At 44.4% G+C, this 14,454-nt stretch overlaps 2 protein-coding genes across 3 annotated transcripts in view; both read left to right on the top strand.

Moving 5' to 3' along the window:
• The window catches only part of shc1 (SHC (Src homology 2 domain containing) transforming protein 1), a 27,499-nt gene extending 17,987 nt beyond the window's left edge, over positions 1-9,512 (top strand). For both annotated transcript variants that reach the window (XM_063199529.1, XM_063199528.1), the window contains exon 12: positions 5,106-9,512. In XM_063199529.1, coding sequence (XP_063055599.1) covers positions 5,106-5,234 — 129 coding nt within the window. In that variant the 3' untranslated portion in view covers positions 5,235-9,512. The remainder of the gene's footprint in view (positions 1-5,105) is intronic.
• A 3,651-nt stretch (positions 9,513-13,163) lies between these two features.
• On the top strand, positions 13,164-14,313 carry lenep (lens epithelial protein). The gene has a single exon (XM_063198259.1). It carries the CDS (start codon positions 13,388-13,390, stop codon positions 13,727-13,729), a length of 342 nt encoding a protein of 113 aa, XP_063054329.1. The 5' UTR covers positions 13,164-13,387; the 3' UTR covers positions 13,730-14,313.
• Positions 14,314-14,454: the final 141 nt, after the last annotated feature.

Here is a 14,454-nt window from a genome sequence, read left to right as displayed (position 1 = left end):
GTGCTTAATATCTGTGGCATCACACTAGGCCCCCAGATGTACACCACACACTGCACATTTTCACACACACAGCAGATTTTCGTAGAATAGTAACACAGCTGCTAAAAGTATTACCACTACTGCTACCAAAGATTTTAAATTCTGTAAACAATGCAATGCATCACCAATGCAACAAATTGGGATCAACTCTGGTCTCCTAAAAGGGCGCCACTTTCCCATTGAACTCCCTTCATTATCCTAGTCTCCTATAGGGGCATGGTGGCTATATAATGGGATGGCTGCTTAGAACCGTGCAGGTCATATTGACTCCGGAAGAAACAGTCTCATCCTTATGCATCGTCTCTGCTACTACTAATATTACTACTACTGCTTCAAGCCCAAAAACCTGTCGTTCATCAAAGCTGACAGTCTTTGATGGATGTGGTGAGGGATCGCAGTACGAGCGGAGAACAAATGAATGATAACAAGTAATGGCGGCTGGCTTTTCCCCTCTCCTCAGGCTTATAACCCCCACTGAGATAAATTCACTAACCGCCTTTTGTAACACATCCTTTTGTTCCAGTCATTTCATGTCTGGACAGTCATGGGTAAGCAGTTTGGGCGTCAGTCTTGTATCCCAAAGGGATTGCTGGCTCGACTCCGGACCCGCCAGTTTGATGGGGGAAGTAATTAACCAGTGCTCTCCCCCATCCTCTTCCATTGCGGCGGCGCCCTGAGCCATGGTACCATCCTGCCGCACTGCTCCCTTGGGGCACCATTTCGGGCTGCCCCCTTGCACGGGAGAGGCATAAATGCAAATTGCAATTGTTGTGTGCAGTGAGCACTGTTTGCTCTGCACTGCCCAGTTTCCCAGGTGGGCTTTCACTTCATGGGTACAGCTGTGCCAGTGAGCGGGAAAACAAGTCCTTTTACAGCATCGCACTGCTCTAGCATTTCTGTAGAAGACGCCTGCTGTTTATGGTACCAGAGGGGAGTCGTGCTTATCCATGGCAACCGAAGCACATTGCATGGCAACTATGCCAGTCACTCATCTCCATGTCTGTAGGGATATGGATGCATGTTTTCAGGTTATTTTCTTAACACTGCGCTGTCCCTTTTTTAGTGTGTCTCTGCAGTATTCAGTATTTATCGCACTCTATTTCCTACACTCCATGTTTTTTGGGTGAAAAGGAAGGATGACAAGAATATATGGAATATATGAATAACATATGGATGAAGGGATTGGATAGGTCAATAGCAGGATGTGGTGGATGATGGAACAAAACAGGACAAATAGATGCAACCATGTAAGGGTAATTAAAAGCAGAATACGCCTATAATATGGAATAGGAAAAGCTCATAATCGAAAGGCATTGTGCAATAATCTGCTAAACGTTAATAATGTTGTAATCTTAATGGTGCCGATACCAAAGCGTTTCCTAGAGGTGCCAGAATGGAGGTTGCCCAAGGTGTGCGCAGCCAGCAAACGTCTCAGTAATTGCAATTTATTGTGGTCTGTCATATGAAGTGTTACTCATTTGCTAAGTATGCAAAAGTGTGAATAGTAGTGGTTGCTAATGAGGCTGCCGAGAGAAGAAGGGGTGAGAGAGGGAGGGGGGAGGGAGAGAGAGAGGGAGAGAGGGAGTGTATGGGTGGCTAAAAGGCAGAGGAGCATAAGGATGGAGAGATTATGGAGTAGCATTGGCACCGCATCAGTTATCCGCAAGCTACTGGACGGATACATAGTACATGTGGAAATGGACAGGCTGATGGATGGATGGATGGAGGGATGGATGGATGGATGGGTGGATGGACAAGCATGGAGATAGTGGGCTTGGCCAAATGAGATATGGATGAATGAATGGATGTCTAAAACTAGGTCCCCAGTAGACAGATTGACATCTGAAAAGTATTGTAGGCTGCGGTTAACTGTGGGGAGTGGAATAGAGTGAAATGGAATAGTGTGTGTGTGTGTTGTCTGTGTGTTTGCGCCTGTCTGTGTGTGTCTCCATTTGTGCCTGTAGGGAGGTGTGTGTGTGTGCGTGTGCGTGTGCGTGTGCGTGTGCGTGTGTGTGTGTGTGTGCGTGTGTGTGTGCGTGTGCGTGTGCGTGTGCGTGTGTGTCTGGAGTATGCGCATCTGGTGATATGGATTCTCGTCGGCAGCCCAGAAGCTGCATTGATTTTCATATAATTGGATGGATGGATTAATGGATGCATAAATGGATGAATTGATGGGTGGAGTAAAACACTGGAAAGAGAGAAGATCTAGGGGGGGCGAGGCAGAGTTAAATTTAGCATCCGTAAGGCGGAGAACACAGTTAAGCCAGCTCACTGAAAAGTGTGTAGGTTTGGATGAAACAAAGTGTGGAGGTTTCCTTAATGAAGCAAAATAACCATAGAAATATTTAATCCCACTATAATTACTACATCGCCAGGGCCAGGGCAGTTGTGTAAGTGTGTGTTTTTAATGCGTATGTGATTTTAATTGAAGTCAACCCCGTCTTATCTGTGAAAACGTAACAAAGTGAGTGGGGTGCTAATCCTGTGTGTAGTGCTGCCTGATGAGGAAGGAGATGCCTGGAGGAGGTGGAGGAGGAGGATGTGGAGCAAAACGGGATTAGGCAGGAAGTCGGCCTCAGCAAACATCACCATGCAGCCATAATAAATAAGAACAAGCATTCGCATCAGCAGCGATTTTTAATAACAAACGTTCACATCAGCAGTGATTTTAATAACAAACATTCACGTCAGCAACGATTGTAATGACATGCGTTCACATATAAGCAGCGATATTACTACAATCTGTACGTTTCTCCAGCACTCATTTGTCTGTCATATTAATGACAAGCACTCATTTCATTTGCCTGTGATCTCACTAACAAACAAAAACTGTATTTCTAATGCACTCATTTTCTACACTCATTTACAGAAATATTATTGACAAACATATTCTCATTTGTATGTTTCTGATGAGCTCCTTTCTCTGCATATTATTAGCAATATTATTAGCAAATGTTCACATCACATTCTTTCAAACACGGCTGTCTGTCATTTTTAACGTGTGGATGAAGGTATGGCTTCACATGTGCATAGTCATAGTGTATTATATAACAATGTGTGCAATAAAGTAGTAGTAGTTGTATTAGGAGTACTTTACAGTGACAAAATAAAGTACTACTGTATTGCACACATTGTTATACTGTATATACATGTAGTGTGTGTTATACACTATGCACATGTGAAGCCGAGATTTCACCTTCCAGTGTGTGCTTATGTGTGTAATATATATGTTATTGCGAATGGGCCAGTAGGCTCAGGCACAGGGGACCAGAAGCCAAGTGGGGTGAGCGTGCTAAGGCCCTAAACGTATAATTGCGTTCGCCCTTATGACCGCTTCAGGATTGACCCTTGGCTAAACTCTAAAGCTTCAGCCCTCTCTTCTCTTAATGACGAACATAATGATGAAGGTTTCATCACGTTTTATAGTGGCTGCAGAAACCATGTTCTTTACCTTCTGTATTTCTGCTTATGACTGCTTCAAGATCGAACGAAAGATGTGAAGGACGGCACTTTTGGGTGTCTTCTGCGAGTAAAGAGGGTCTGAAGAGCAGTGGTGTAGTCTACGTAGAACGCGGGTATACGGAGTATACCCACTTCTAAATTTCAGGGATTTCAGTATACCCACTTGAAATTTATTGTTTTGAATTGCACAAATATATACAGTATACCCACTACAAAAAATGCTCAAATATACAGTATACCCACTTCAAAAAAGTAGACTACACCGCTGCTGAAGAGTGCTATCCTTCTCTTCTTTCATTCATACATCAATGTTTTATGTAGGATTCAGCACCGTGTAAAAAAAAACCCTGAAAAAATATGAGGTGGATGGTGTGAACACGCCTCCTCCACTTTTCAAGTGCTTCGAGATTTACCTTTGACAAACTCCAAAGCTTCAGCATCTTTTGACGAGGCAATCTTTTAAAAGCTCATCATGATGAATGTTTCATCATGTTTTACGGTAGCTGCAGGAACCAAATTCTTTACCTTTTTGCATGTTTTGTTACATTACATTGCGTTACATTTACATGAGCTCAGCTTGATTTTTATCTCTGCCTGCTGCTTCAGCTCTTTCCATTTCCTCTACTCGGGAAACAGCTAGTACACGTGCTTTTCACATCTAATCATCTCCTATTTGATGTGGCAAGCTGTGGGCCAGTTGTGTAAAATACGTAATTTCACTTGACTGTTTATCACACACGTATTCACGTTCAAGTATTCAGGAATGGGTGTGGTAGCACGTATGTGGTTAACTGCACCAGAGTCTGTGTGCAAATTTTACCACGAAAAATTATTTGCAGTGCATTCCCCACAGACTATTACTGTAACATGACACAATTTACATCACGTTTACAATATGGCGACTCCTTTGTGTAAACCTTTTTCACGGATGTAAACCTTTTAGGCTGTGAGAGATAGAGAGAGAGAGAGAGAGAGAGAGAGAGAGAGAGAGAGAGAGAGAGAGAGAATTGGAAGAGCAACTGCAGAATGTAACCTGTCATAGAATTGAGAGGTATAGCAGTGGAGAGGGACAGAACGAGCAAGCTGTTTTGCCTCCAGAACCACAAACCCATAAAAGAGGAATTCTGTAACTGCTCCTATGGATGTTGTCTCTGTCAGCTGTGAAGTCTCTCTCTCTCTCTCTCTCTCTCTCTCTCTCTCTCTCTCTCTCTCTCTCTCTCTCTCTCTCTCTCTCTCTCTCTCTCTCTCTCTCTCTCTCGCACGTCTGCAACACCACGATTCCTCTCCATACACCAAGGTAGCCCCTTAATGCGCGCTGTACCTCCAGTGGCACGCTGTAATAGTCATTGAAATGTAACTACCATATCACTACAATACTATGACATAACACAGGCCCTTTAGTAATGCACCACGACTTGGTCATTACCATACTGGTAACAACACATTTATAAAGCCGCGTCTTAAGGGGTTAATGAAAAGCACAAATTTAATTCATTTTTCTTTTCCCCCTTTCATCCCATTTTCTCCTCATTCTCCATTTCCTCTCTCTCTCTCTCTCTCTCTCTCTCTCTCTCTCCCTCTCTCTTCCTCTCTCTCTCTCTCAGGTGCGGACTAAAGACCACCGTTTTGAGAGCGTCAGCCACCTGATCAGCTACCACATGGACAACCGGCTGCCCATCGTGTCGGCAGGAAGTGAGGTGTGCCTGCAGCAGCCAGTGGAACGCCGGCTCTGAGCGCCCAGGGGTCCCGCCCCTCACCACTCGCCGCCCAATGAAGACGGCCAGCCCAACTCCCTCTAGCCAACCAGACGGTGGTGCTGATGAAGCCACCAATGCCCTGTCCGCTCGACTTCTTCTCCCTCAAGTCCTTCTCCGTCTCATCTTAACACCCCTTCGACTAGACTGTTGGTGGAAACACTCCATATTTTTTTTAAAGGAAGGAGGTTGAACTTTGTGGGGTCGAGGATCAAAGGTGGGAATCATTCTAAAAGCGATGCAGTCATATTTACTGAGGAGACACCACGAGGGATGGTCATCACCAATGGAGTCCAACGTGTCTCCAAAACATAAGAAGCAGAGTGGCCAAAATACACAATGTGTGACTATGTCTGACGACACAACGTTAGAGGGGAGTCTTTGCATACATTAACCATAAGGACCTACAGTCTAAAATTTCCAAAGAGGACATTTCTGTGAAAAAGAAAAAGAACACAACAAAAATGTTAACAAAAATAACATTTGATAGCCAATCCACAACTCCAAAGACTTGTCAGATGTGATGACATAAACTGCTGTTTTTTTCTGCAATGTTTTTTTTTAAATACAGATTTTCAAAGACAAAGAAACAAACAAACAAAAAAGGTGTAAATCCAAGTCTATGGAACACAGCAAGCCATCCGCCACTGTTGATGTCAACGCCCACTAAAAAGGAATATGCATAATGTTTTTATACGCAGTAGAATTAGAGGACATTCACCATCATATCACATGCCCATGGTCCTTCAAGCTAACGCAGCTCTGTGAGATCTGCACCTGGCCAAAACACCCATCGCAAAAGCAAGACTGTTAAAAGAAAACGATCTTCACTTGTTCTCCTGGTGGAAAGACAATCCCTTGTTAGGAACCTTCATATAGTCCCAACTGAAATCTGCTGTGTGCTACAACGGATTATGCCATTATTATTATTATTATAAGACAGAGCGATGCCAAGCATAAGCTCCCCCATACAGTATGCAAACTGAGGGAGCTCGCGCGTGTTTTCATGTGTGTGTGTTTGTGTGTGTGTGTGTGTGTGTGTGTGTGTTTTTTATTTTATTTCCGATGGCTTTTTAAAAAAAAGATATTATTGTTGGTCGTTAATGCCATGATACCTTTGCTAAAATGAATGACAAAAAAAGGGATTTGTGAGAGGAACTCTATGGTATGTACTTCTTCATGGGGTGGACTGTGCACTGGCCTGGGGAACGACGGGACGGACAGGATGGAGAAATTCCCATCAACCCACCAGCTTCCCTCCTCCTCCTACTCCTCCTCCTCTTCCTCCTCCCTTCTCATGTTGCCCTCTCATCCTTCCAGGGATGCCTGATTCTACCCATTTCCTGGTTTAGGAGCCACTTAGGCGGCTGATGAGATGCTGGGTCTAAATGATGGTTTGTGCTGTGTGCCACCAGTCTACCTGTCCTGAACTCCCAGCCCCTACTACCACCACCGCCACCACCACTCTGCCAAAAGCAGGGAGGGCACAGATGCCTGGGGGGTGGGGGAGTTGGGTTGACTGGCTGCCGTGATGCAGGCTGAGCACCTCTGGAGGATGGCACACACTGGTCAGACTGGACGATTATTGAGCAAGGGCCATCAAAGGGAGGAATGTGACTGCTGAGATGAGGAGGCAAGACCAAGGTAGAGTGAGACTTAAAAAAAACTGTACTGTTCTGAGTCTGCACCAATCAAATCTCTGCATGGGCCTGATCTGTATGATGTCACCTTAAAGGGAAAAAAAATCACCATCTGTACAGTGATGTCATGTGGAAGCGCCTCAAAAGCAGTAGATTTGAGAAAACAAAACAAAGAAAAAAAGATTTGAGAACTTGTCAGAGAAGCCACATCACCTTCGTTTCATTGGTGATGGTAATTCCATTGTTTTGCTTTCCTTTTTGTTGTTGTTTTCCAGCACCGACAATCTGTGTACATAGAATGCATGTAAGTATGTTTTAGGGAAAATATGAAGAGACTCCACTAAAAAATTCATACACGTGTAGCTGCAGCCATGTTTGCTTTTCACTATAGCACCTGAGTATTATCAAATGCACATGTTTTAGTAATGAAATGTACGGTTGCACCCTGCATCGCACCACTGCTTAGCTGGAAAGAAGAGGATTTTAAACTTCAGGTGGAATTTAGTGTGTGTGCGTGTGTGTGTGCGTGTGTGTGAGCATGAGTGTGTGTGTGTGTGTGTGTGTGTGTGTGTGTGTGTGTGTGTGTGTGTGTGTGTGTGTGTGTGTGTGTGTGTGTGTGTGTGTGTGTGTGTGTGTGTGTGTGTGTGTGAGCATGAGTGGGTGTGGGTGTGGGTGTGGGTATGTGTGTGCGTGTGTGAGGATGGGTGTTTTTGTGGGTGTGCTGTGCCTGTGGAGAAGACGCAACAGTGACTGCTGTGCGCTCTCTTTTCCTCCCTGCTTTGCTTGTTTTACTTTTTTTATCCCTCTCTCTCTCTCTCTCTCTCTCTCTCTCTCTCTCTCTCTCTCTCTCTCTCTCTCTCACTCACTCAGATTGTGCCTTTATTTTTAGAGGAAACTGTGGGTTGTGGCGACAGTGCAGTGTGCAGTAAATCAGACAGACAAAAACTGAACCGAGCAAAAGAAACGGATGGAAAATAAATAAATAAATAAAAACAAAAACAATTGTTGCATATCCAGGTTACATTCAGGTGTCGGTAATACTAACTTACCCCAAATTCCAATCTCCTCCTTTAAACATTTGTGTTTTTTTGTACAGTGCTGATCTGTAATTCTTAAGAGAAAAAAAAATATTAAAAAGGAATGCTGCTCATGAACCATCTTAAAACATGCGTGTGCATATGGAGATCGATGTGGCTTTAGTGATCCTCTTGTTAGTGTCGGTAGCAATCTCATGCTCTGTTATACATGGGTTCTAAATTTATGTTTTCCCCTGACTGCGCGAAACTACCTGCGCCCAACTCAACCTCTGATTGTTGGAAACCGCTGTCGGTCAAAAAAATAGCTTGGCCCTCCTCACAACATTGTGTTGATAAACACGGTGAACCCATGTATAAAAAGCCTTTTCACAAGCAGATGGAGTCAGAGTGATGGTCAACGGAGCCAGTCACTTAAGGCCGAGCTGCCATCTAGTCACTCCACAACACAAGCAGCTTTTAAAGAGTACCATTGGCAGACTGCTTTATTTGACAAATAAACACTTCCGAAACAGTGCTTTAGCTGTGAATAAGCTAAGCTTGGACCTCCACAAGCTTTCAAAGCCTTAATTTTGCTTAATCAGATTTGGACAGTTCAACTGAATACTAACTACGAAACAAATAAATTATTGAGACTACCAGTTTCACAGAAGATTCTGTGTGAAGCCCCAAAATAGTGCCATTGCATTTAGTCTCGTAACTCTTTAAAAAAAAAAATGCTTGGTGATGTGGTGTCAAGACACACTCTCCCTCTTATGTCATTGGTCAAAATCTTTTGACCGTAACCATGACAATCATGATGTCACAATTGGCATGCAGCCATCAGCAGTAATGTGTCAATGTAGTGTAGCTGACTTAGGTGTATTACTGTATGGATAGCCATAATTGTAGTGTCTGTACTTGACGTGACAGACTCTTGCCTCTTGCACAGGAAAAAAAAAACAATTTGTTGTTTTTATTTCTTTCATTTTGGAATGCCAATATTTTTCATTTTTTTCTTCGTCTTCTTTCATCAAAAGACGTAATTACTCTTTGCTCCGGTTTTGGTCACAGATGTATTTTTGCGATTTACGAGTTGTTATTAAGGGGGCCTAGAAAGGAGCAAGTCGGTGCCTTGCAGGAATGGACTGGTGGTCAGACGTAGAAATGGAAACAGACCATCGATCCTCTCAGACTTAAGACTAGATTAAGCACGAATGATGATGATGATGATGATGATGATGATGATGGGGGGGGGGGGGGGGTCATCCTGTCACAGAGGCCTTCATTGCATGGAAATGATTCAGTGTTGTCGTGGTGATTATGATGATGATGATGGTGTTATTTGGTGATGTTTGATGTAATTTTTTTTTGTTGATTGGTTGTTTCTTTGTTTCTTTCTCATTTCCAAACCAAAGGTTACTTTTTCAGTTAGTACAAATATTTCTTTTTAAAAAAAAAAAAAATCTGTTTTACTATCCTTTTTACATTCTTGTGTTTGGGGAAAGCGTTCATGTTTACACTTGTATCTGGAAATATAAAATCACATATATCCACCACTCTTCATGGTGCACTTGCTATTGAATATAGTTTCTTGTATTATACATACTGCTGTGGTTCTGGTCTTTTTTCCCTCTTCTAAAAATATGTCGTGAAATGTATATGCAGAAAACACTGCATTGCCATTCTGTGTGCAGCAAGTTCTATATTTTTCAGTGAAGACACTTCATATTTTGCTGTAAGCTGATGAAGTTGACTTCTCACGTTTACCCAATAGATGCTGTATTTGTTTAATAGTCTTAAAGAAAATTATGTTCCCTGCACATACTGTAGGTAATTTAGTAAACTGACCTTAACAGGCTTTCACTTAACAACGCATGATTTGTCGTTTTGTCTTGCCAAGTTTGCATCACAGTAATTGATGATTGGCATAGGCTATTTAATATGCCATGGCCAATCAATAATAATAATAATAATAATAATAATAATAATAATAATAATAATAATAATAATAACTTGGTTTTATATAGCGCCTTTCAAGGAATCCAAGGTCGCTTTACATTGGGGGGGCGGGGGCAGGGGGTTGGGGTTGAAGGGGCAGGGGATGGGCCAGTGAAGTTAAAGTCCATATGCCTCTGTGAATCGATGTGATTTCAGGTGCTTCTTGAACGTAGCCAGTGTGGGGGCCTGGCGTATGTTGGGAGGTAGACTGTTCCAGAGCGTGGGGGCAGCAACACAAAAAGCTCTGTCACCAACAGTACGGAGTCTGGCTCGGGGGATGATGAGATTGTCCTTTTCAGAAGACCGCAGAGACCTGGACTGGGAGTGGGGTTGGAGGAGTTCAGAGAGATACTGAGGAGCAAGAGAGTGAAGTGATTTGTACGTCAGCAGGAGAATTTTGTACTGAATGCTGGACTTCACTGGGAGCCAGTGAAGCTGTCTGAGTGTGTGAGTGATGTGTTGCCACCGCTTTGTGCGAGATATAATTCTGGCTGCTGAATTTTGAACATACTGTAGTCGTTCCAAGGCTTTCTTGGGTAGGCCATACAGTACCCCATTGCAGTAGTCCAGGCGGGAAGTAATGAAAGCATGGATAAGTGTTTCGGTCACAGAGTCAGAGAGTGAGGGCCGGAGTCTGGAGATGTTCTTGAGATGGAAGAAGGCAGATTTGGTGATGTTTTTGATGTGAGACTGGAATGAGAGGGAAGGGTCAAGGGCGACACCTAGGTTTCGCACCTCTGAGGATGGCCTGATGGTATAGCCATCCACATCCAGGGACAGATCAGCAACCTCCTTGGCCCGGGATGGGGGGTACACTGCAATGATCTCTGTTTTGTCGTTGTTGAGTTTGAGTAGGTTTGCAGCCATCCAGGTTTTAATGTTGCGCAGGCAGTTGATGAGTGGTGAAGGTGGGAGTGGGACAGAGGACTTAATGCTGATGTATATTTGGGTATCGTCTGCATAGCTGTGAAAATTGAGACCATGGTGACGGATAATATTGCCAAGAGGGAGCATGTAGATAGAGAATAAGAGGGGGCCAAGCACTGATCCTTGGGGCACGCCGTGGTTGACTGGGGCTGTTGAAGAGTTTGCATCCTTGATGGTGACATATTGTGTCCTTCCAGTGAGATAGGAGTTGAACCAGGCAAGTGCAGAGTCGGTGAGGCCAAGGTAGTCATGGAGGCGGGTCAGAAGAATGGCATGGGAGACCGTGTCAAAGGCTGCGGAGAGGTCGAGGAGAATGAGAAGGGTGATGAGTTCTTTATCGGTGGCTGTTAAGAGGTCGTTGGTGATTTTGATGAGAGCTGTCTCTGTACTGTGGTGGGCTCTGAAGCCGGATTGAAGGGGTTCATGAAGGTTGTGGTGCGTCATGTGGTCTTGTAGCTGGGTCGCTACAGCTCTTTCCAGTACTTTGCTGAGTAATGGTAAATTTGAAATTGGCCTGTAGTTGCTTGGCTGTCTGAAATGGTTTACCTTCACTACTATATTACTATACTACAATATTACTACTATGTAATATACTACTATATTACCAAAACCATTCGCTCACCCATCTAAATTATCAGAATCAGGTATCCTAATTACTTTATACAATTAATAAACAACAACAAAAAATCAACAAAAGCAAATAAATATAGACATGCAGATGATTTTACAAACATTTGTGAAAGAATGGGTTGCTCTCAAAAGCTCAGTGAATTCCAGCGTGGAACTGACATAGAATGCCACTTGTGCACATATCCAGTCATGAAACTTTCTCGCTCAAGTGCGGGAACAAACCGCAGCTCAGCCAAGAAGGGGCAGGCCACATAAACTGACTGAGAGGGTTCAGCAGAAGCTGAGGTGCGTAGTGCAAAGAAAGAGGTGGTCAACTTTGTCAAATGCCACAGAGCTCCAAACTTCCTGTGACCTTCAGAGTAGCCCAACTACAGTAAGCAGAGAGCTTTATTTGTAAACGTGATGCTTAACTTAAGCTTGAGTATAAATTCCTACCAAACTGATGTGCATACCAAGGTAACCAAACAACTACAGTAAGTCTTCTTCACCGTGTCTCACTTAGAGGGGGCAGGGACAGTACTGTTTCGTTCTGACTTATATCTGGCAAAAGATTCTACAGAATACTGTGTGCCAACTCTTGGAAGCAAAACACAAACACCTCTCTCCAGTTTAAAGAGTAGCAATCGCAGAGCAGCAGAGGAGAGTGACCCAGTTTCATTTGGCTGGATGTCCACCAGAGCCGTATGCTGCTATGGTAAGCTTTTGCCAACACAGGAAAACAGGCCCAATGATTTTTTTTCACATTTCATTTTTATTTTGTTTTTTGATAGGTCTAGTGTGTAGAGAATAAGTGTCGTATGCTGTGCATACTGTATGTGCCAACATGGAGAGAGAGGGAGGAGAAAAAAAGAAACCGTGCCATGTTTGTCCTAGGGCCAGCGTATGGGAGAAATGCTGAGTGAGCAGATGTACTGGAAAAAGTAACCGGGAGGGATATGATGTAAAACGGACCAGCGTGGGTTCAGCCAGGGCACGTGTATTGACAGAGAAACTACAGGTCACCAGGGACGCCAAAAGGGGGGGCACAAAGGGGTTAGTTGTCCTAGGCCCTGGGAGAGAGGGGGCCTGAGAATTGGGTCTTCAGCACATTGTATGTGTAAGGGAGGGGGCCCTTTTTAGATGATTGTGTCCTGTGTCCTGTCAGCAGTCCTGCACGTCAGTGCTGCAATGTCACTGGAAAGGATATGGTAGGCCAGGCCACACATGACGCTTCGCACCAGCTCTGTGAACCATGTCGTAGAACAATAACAACAAAAGCAGCTTACGTATTGATTTCCAGAAGCCAAACTGAGATAGCAGCAGCGGAAACAAAGCCACCGCCGTGGAAAGAGGAAGAGTTTGGGGAGAAGGGGGGTTTGCTTCCCATGTACACAACAGACCGCTCAGAATGATCTAGGTAGAACAAAGAGCGAGGGGGAAATGCAGAGAGTTGGGGCTGCTGAAGTTCACAATGTCAACAACAGGGACATTTGCTGTGACCAGGGATGCTCACAGCTATGGTTGGGGCCCAGGACAAAGTCATCTGAAAGGGCCTCCCTTCCAATACATGAAATAAAATGGGAACCCACTTCTGGGCTCCCTGGGCACAGGGCAACTGACCAGTTTGTCCCTCCCTGTCGGTTGTAACATTTGATTAAAGCCTGACAATGGAGGCCTCTCTCTCTCCAGTTGAGTCCAGTGGGGCTGTTCCGAGAGTATATTCCAGAACCATTTAAAACCTAACCATCAGTGTGACATCAGAGGTCTTTGTGGGGTAAACAGCAAGAGGTAGGTGTGGAGCACACTATTTCCCCACAGGTGTTCCCGGAGCTTAGCCCAGCAGCCAGAGGACACAGCAGAAGAGGAGCTTGTTCACACCCTCTTCAGGTAGGCTACACACTTTGGTAGATTCTTTGGATAATATGACCTAGAGGTTAGATGAATGAGAATCTGCACAGATGCATGGGTTTCACATCCACACACCTATGCCAGGAGCTTCATTCTTGACCCTTGTTTATCTCTGCTTTGTGCCAGGAAGTCCCCTGCGTCACCGACCACCAGCACCACCGTGGAGCGCTTCTTCAACATGCACCCCCAGCGCCCCCTGCCCCAAGCCATGCCCATGCCCCCCAACCTGGGCCAGACCCTGAGGGATGCCGCCCTGGGAATCGGCCGTGGCAAGAACCTGCTGGGCGGAAACATCGCCTACGGTCTCATCCAGTCCCTCAAGGAGTGCCTGTACTTCCTGCTCTGCTGCTGGTGCATCAAGGAGATACTGGACTGAAGGACAGGATTAGAAGAAAGTTCAAGGGATGGATGGGTGATTGAGAGGAGGCCCCCCACCCCCACCTGCCTTTTTGGTTCATTGCTTAGGGCATTTTGAGCCACTACTTGAATGCTGTTCCGTCTCATTTACAGTTGACCATTGAGGTGCAGTGCTGCTTATGATTCTAGAAGACTGAGGCCTATCTTGTTTACTTGTGTGGCCCACTGGAAAAAGGGGAAATGTCACCTGTCTACTGGTCCTTCACTCTGGCTAGAGTAATCAAACTCATCCTTGGACATCAAAATCACACATGGACTCCTGGCACTTACAAAACAATGGAAAATACAAAGCTCGCAGTGAGAAGGGAACAAATATCACTGGGGAATTGAGACTTGGGGAATTTCGATGAATAGGGCCAGATTTCTTCAAAAACAGCTGTGAACACCAATAATATTATGGCGGAAAACTAAATCATAGGATTAATAATAATAAACAATAAACGTGCATTATTTCAAAGACCTGTCTCCAGGAGTGCTATTTTGGTCACACAGTAGGCCTACATCAAAGAGAAAAGTGTTCATCCAAGACATACGCTAAGCCATTTATCATTCACCTTGCGGAACTATGTTAAGCGTAGAGATGAAGGAATTGTTCACCTGTGTGCGTCAATCAGTCACAAAGTTTGCGTTGCTTTCTTAACTGTAATTGGCTGCTTTTGCCATTGGGAGGCGGGATAAAGATAA

The sequence above is a fragment of the Engraulis encrasicolus genome, chromosome 5 (assembly GCF_034702125.1).
Source record: "Engraulis encrasicolus isolate BLACKSEA-1 chromosome 5, IST_EnEncr_1.0, whole genome shotgun sequence".
In the NCBI taxonomy this organism is placed as follows: domain Eukaryota; kingdom Metazoa; phylum Chordata; class Actinopteri; order Clupeiformes; family Engraulidae; genus Engraulis; species Engraulis encrasicolus.
The sequence above is the reverse complement of the archived record's forward strand: the minus strand, read 5'-3'. Positions and strand labels throughout refer to the sequence as shown.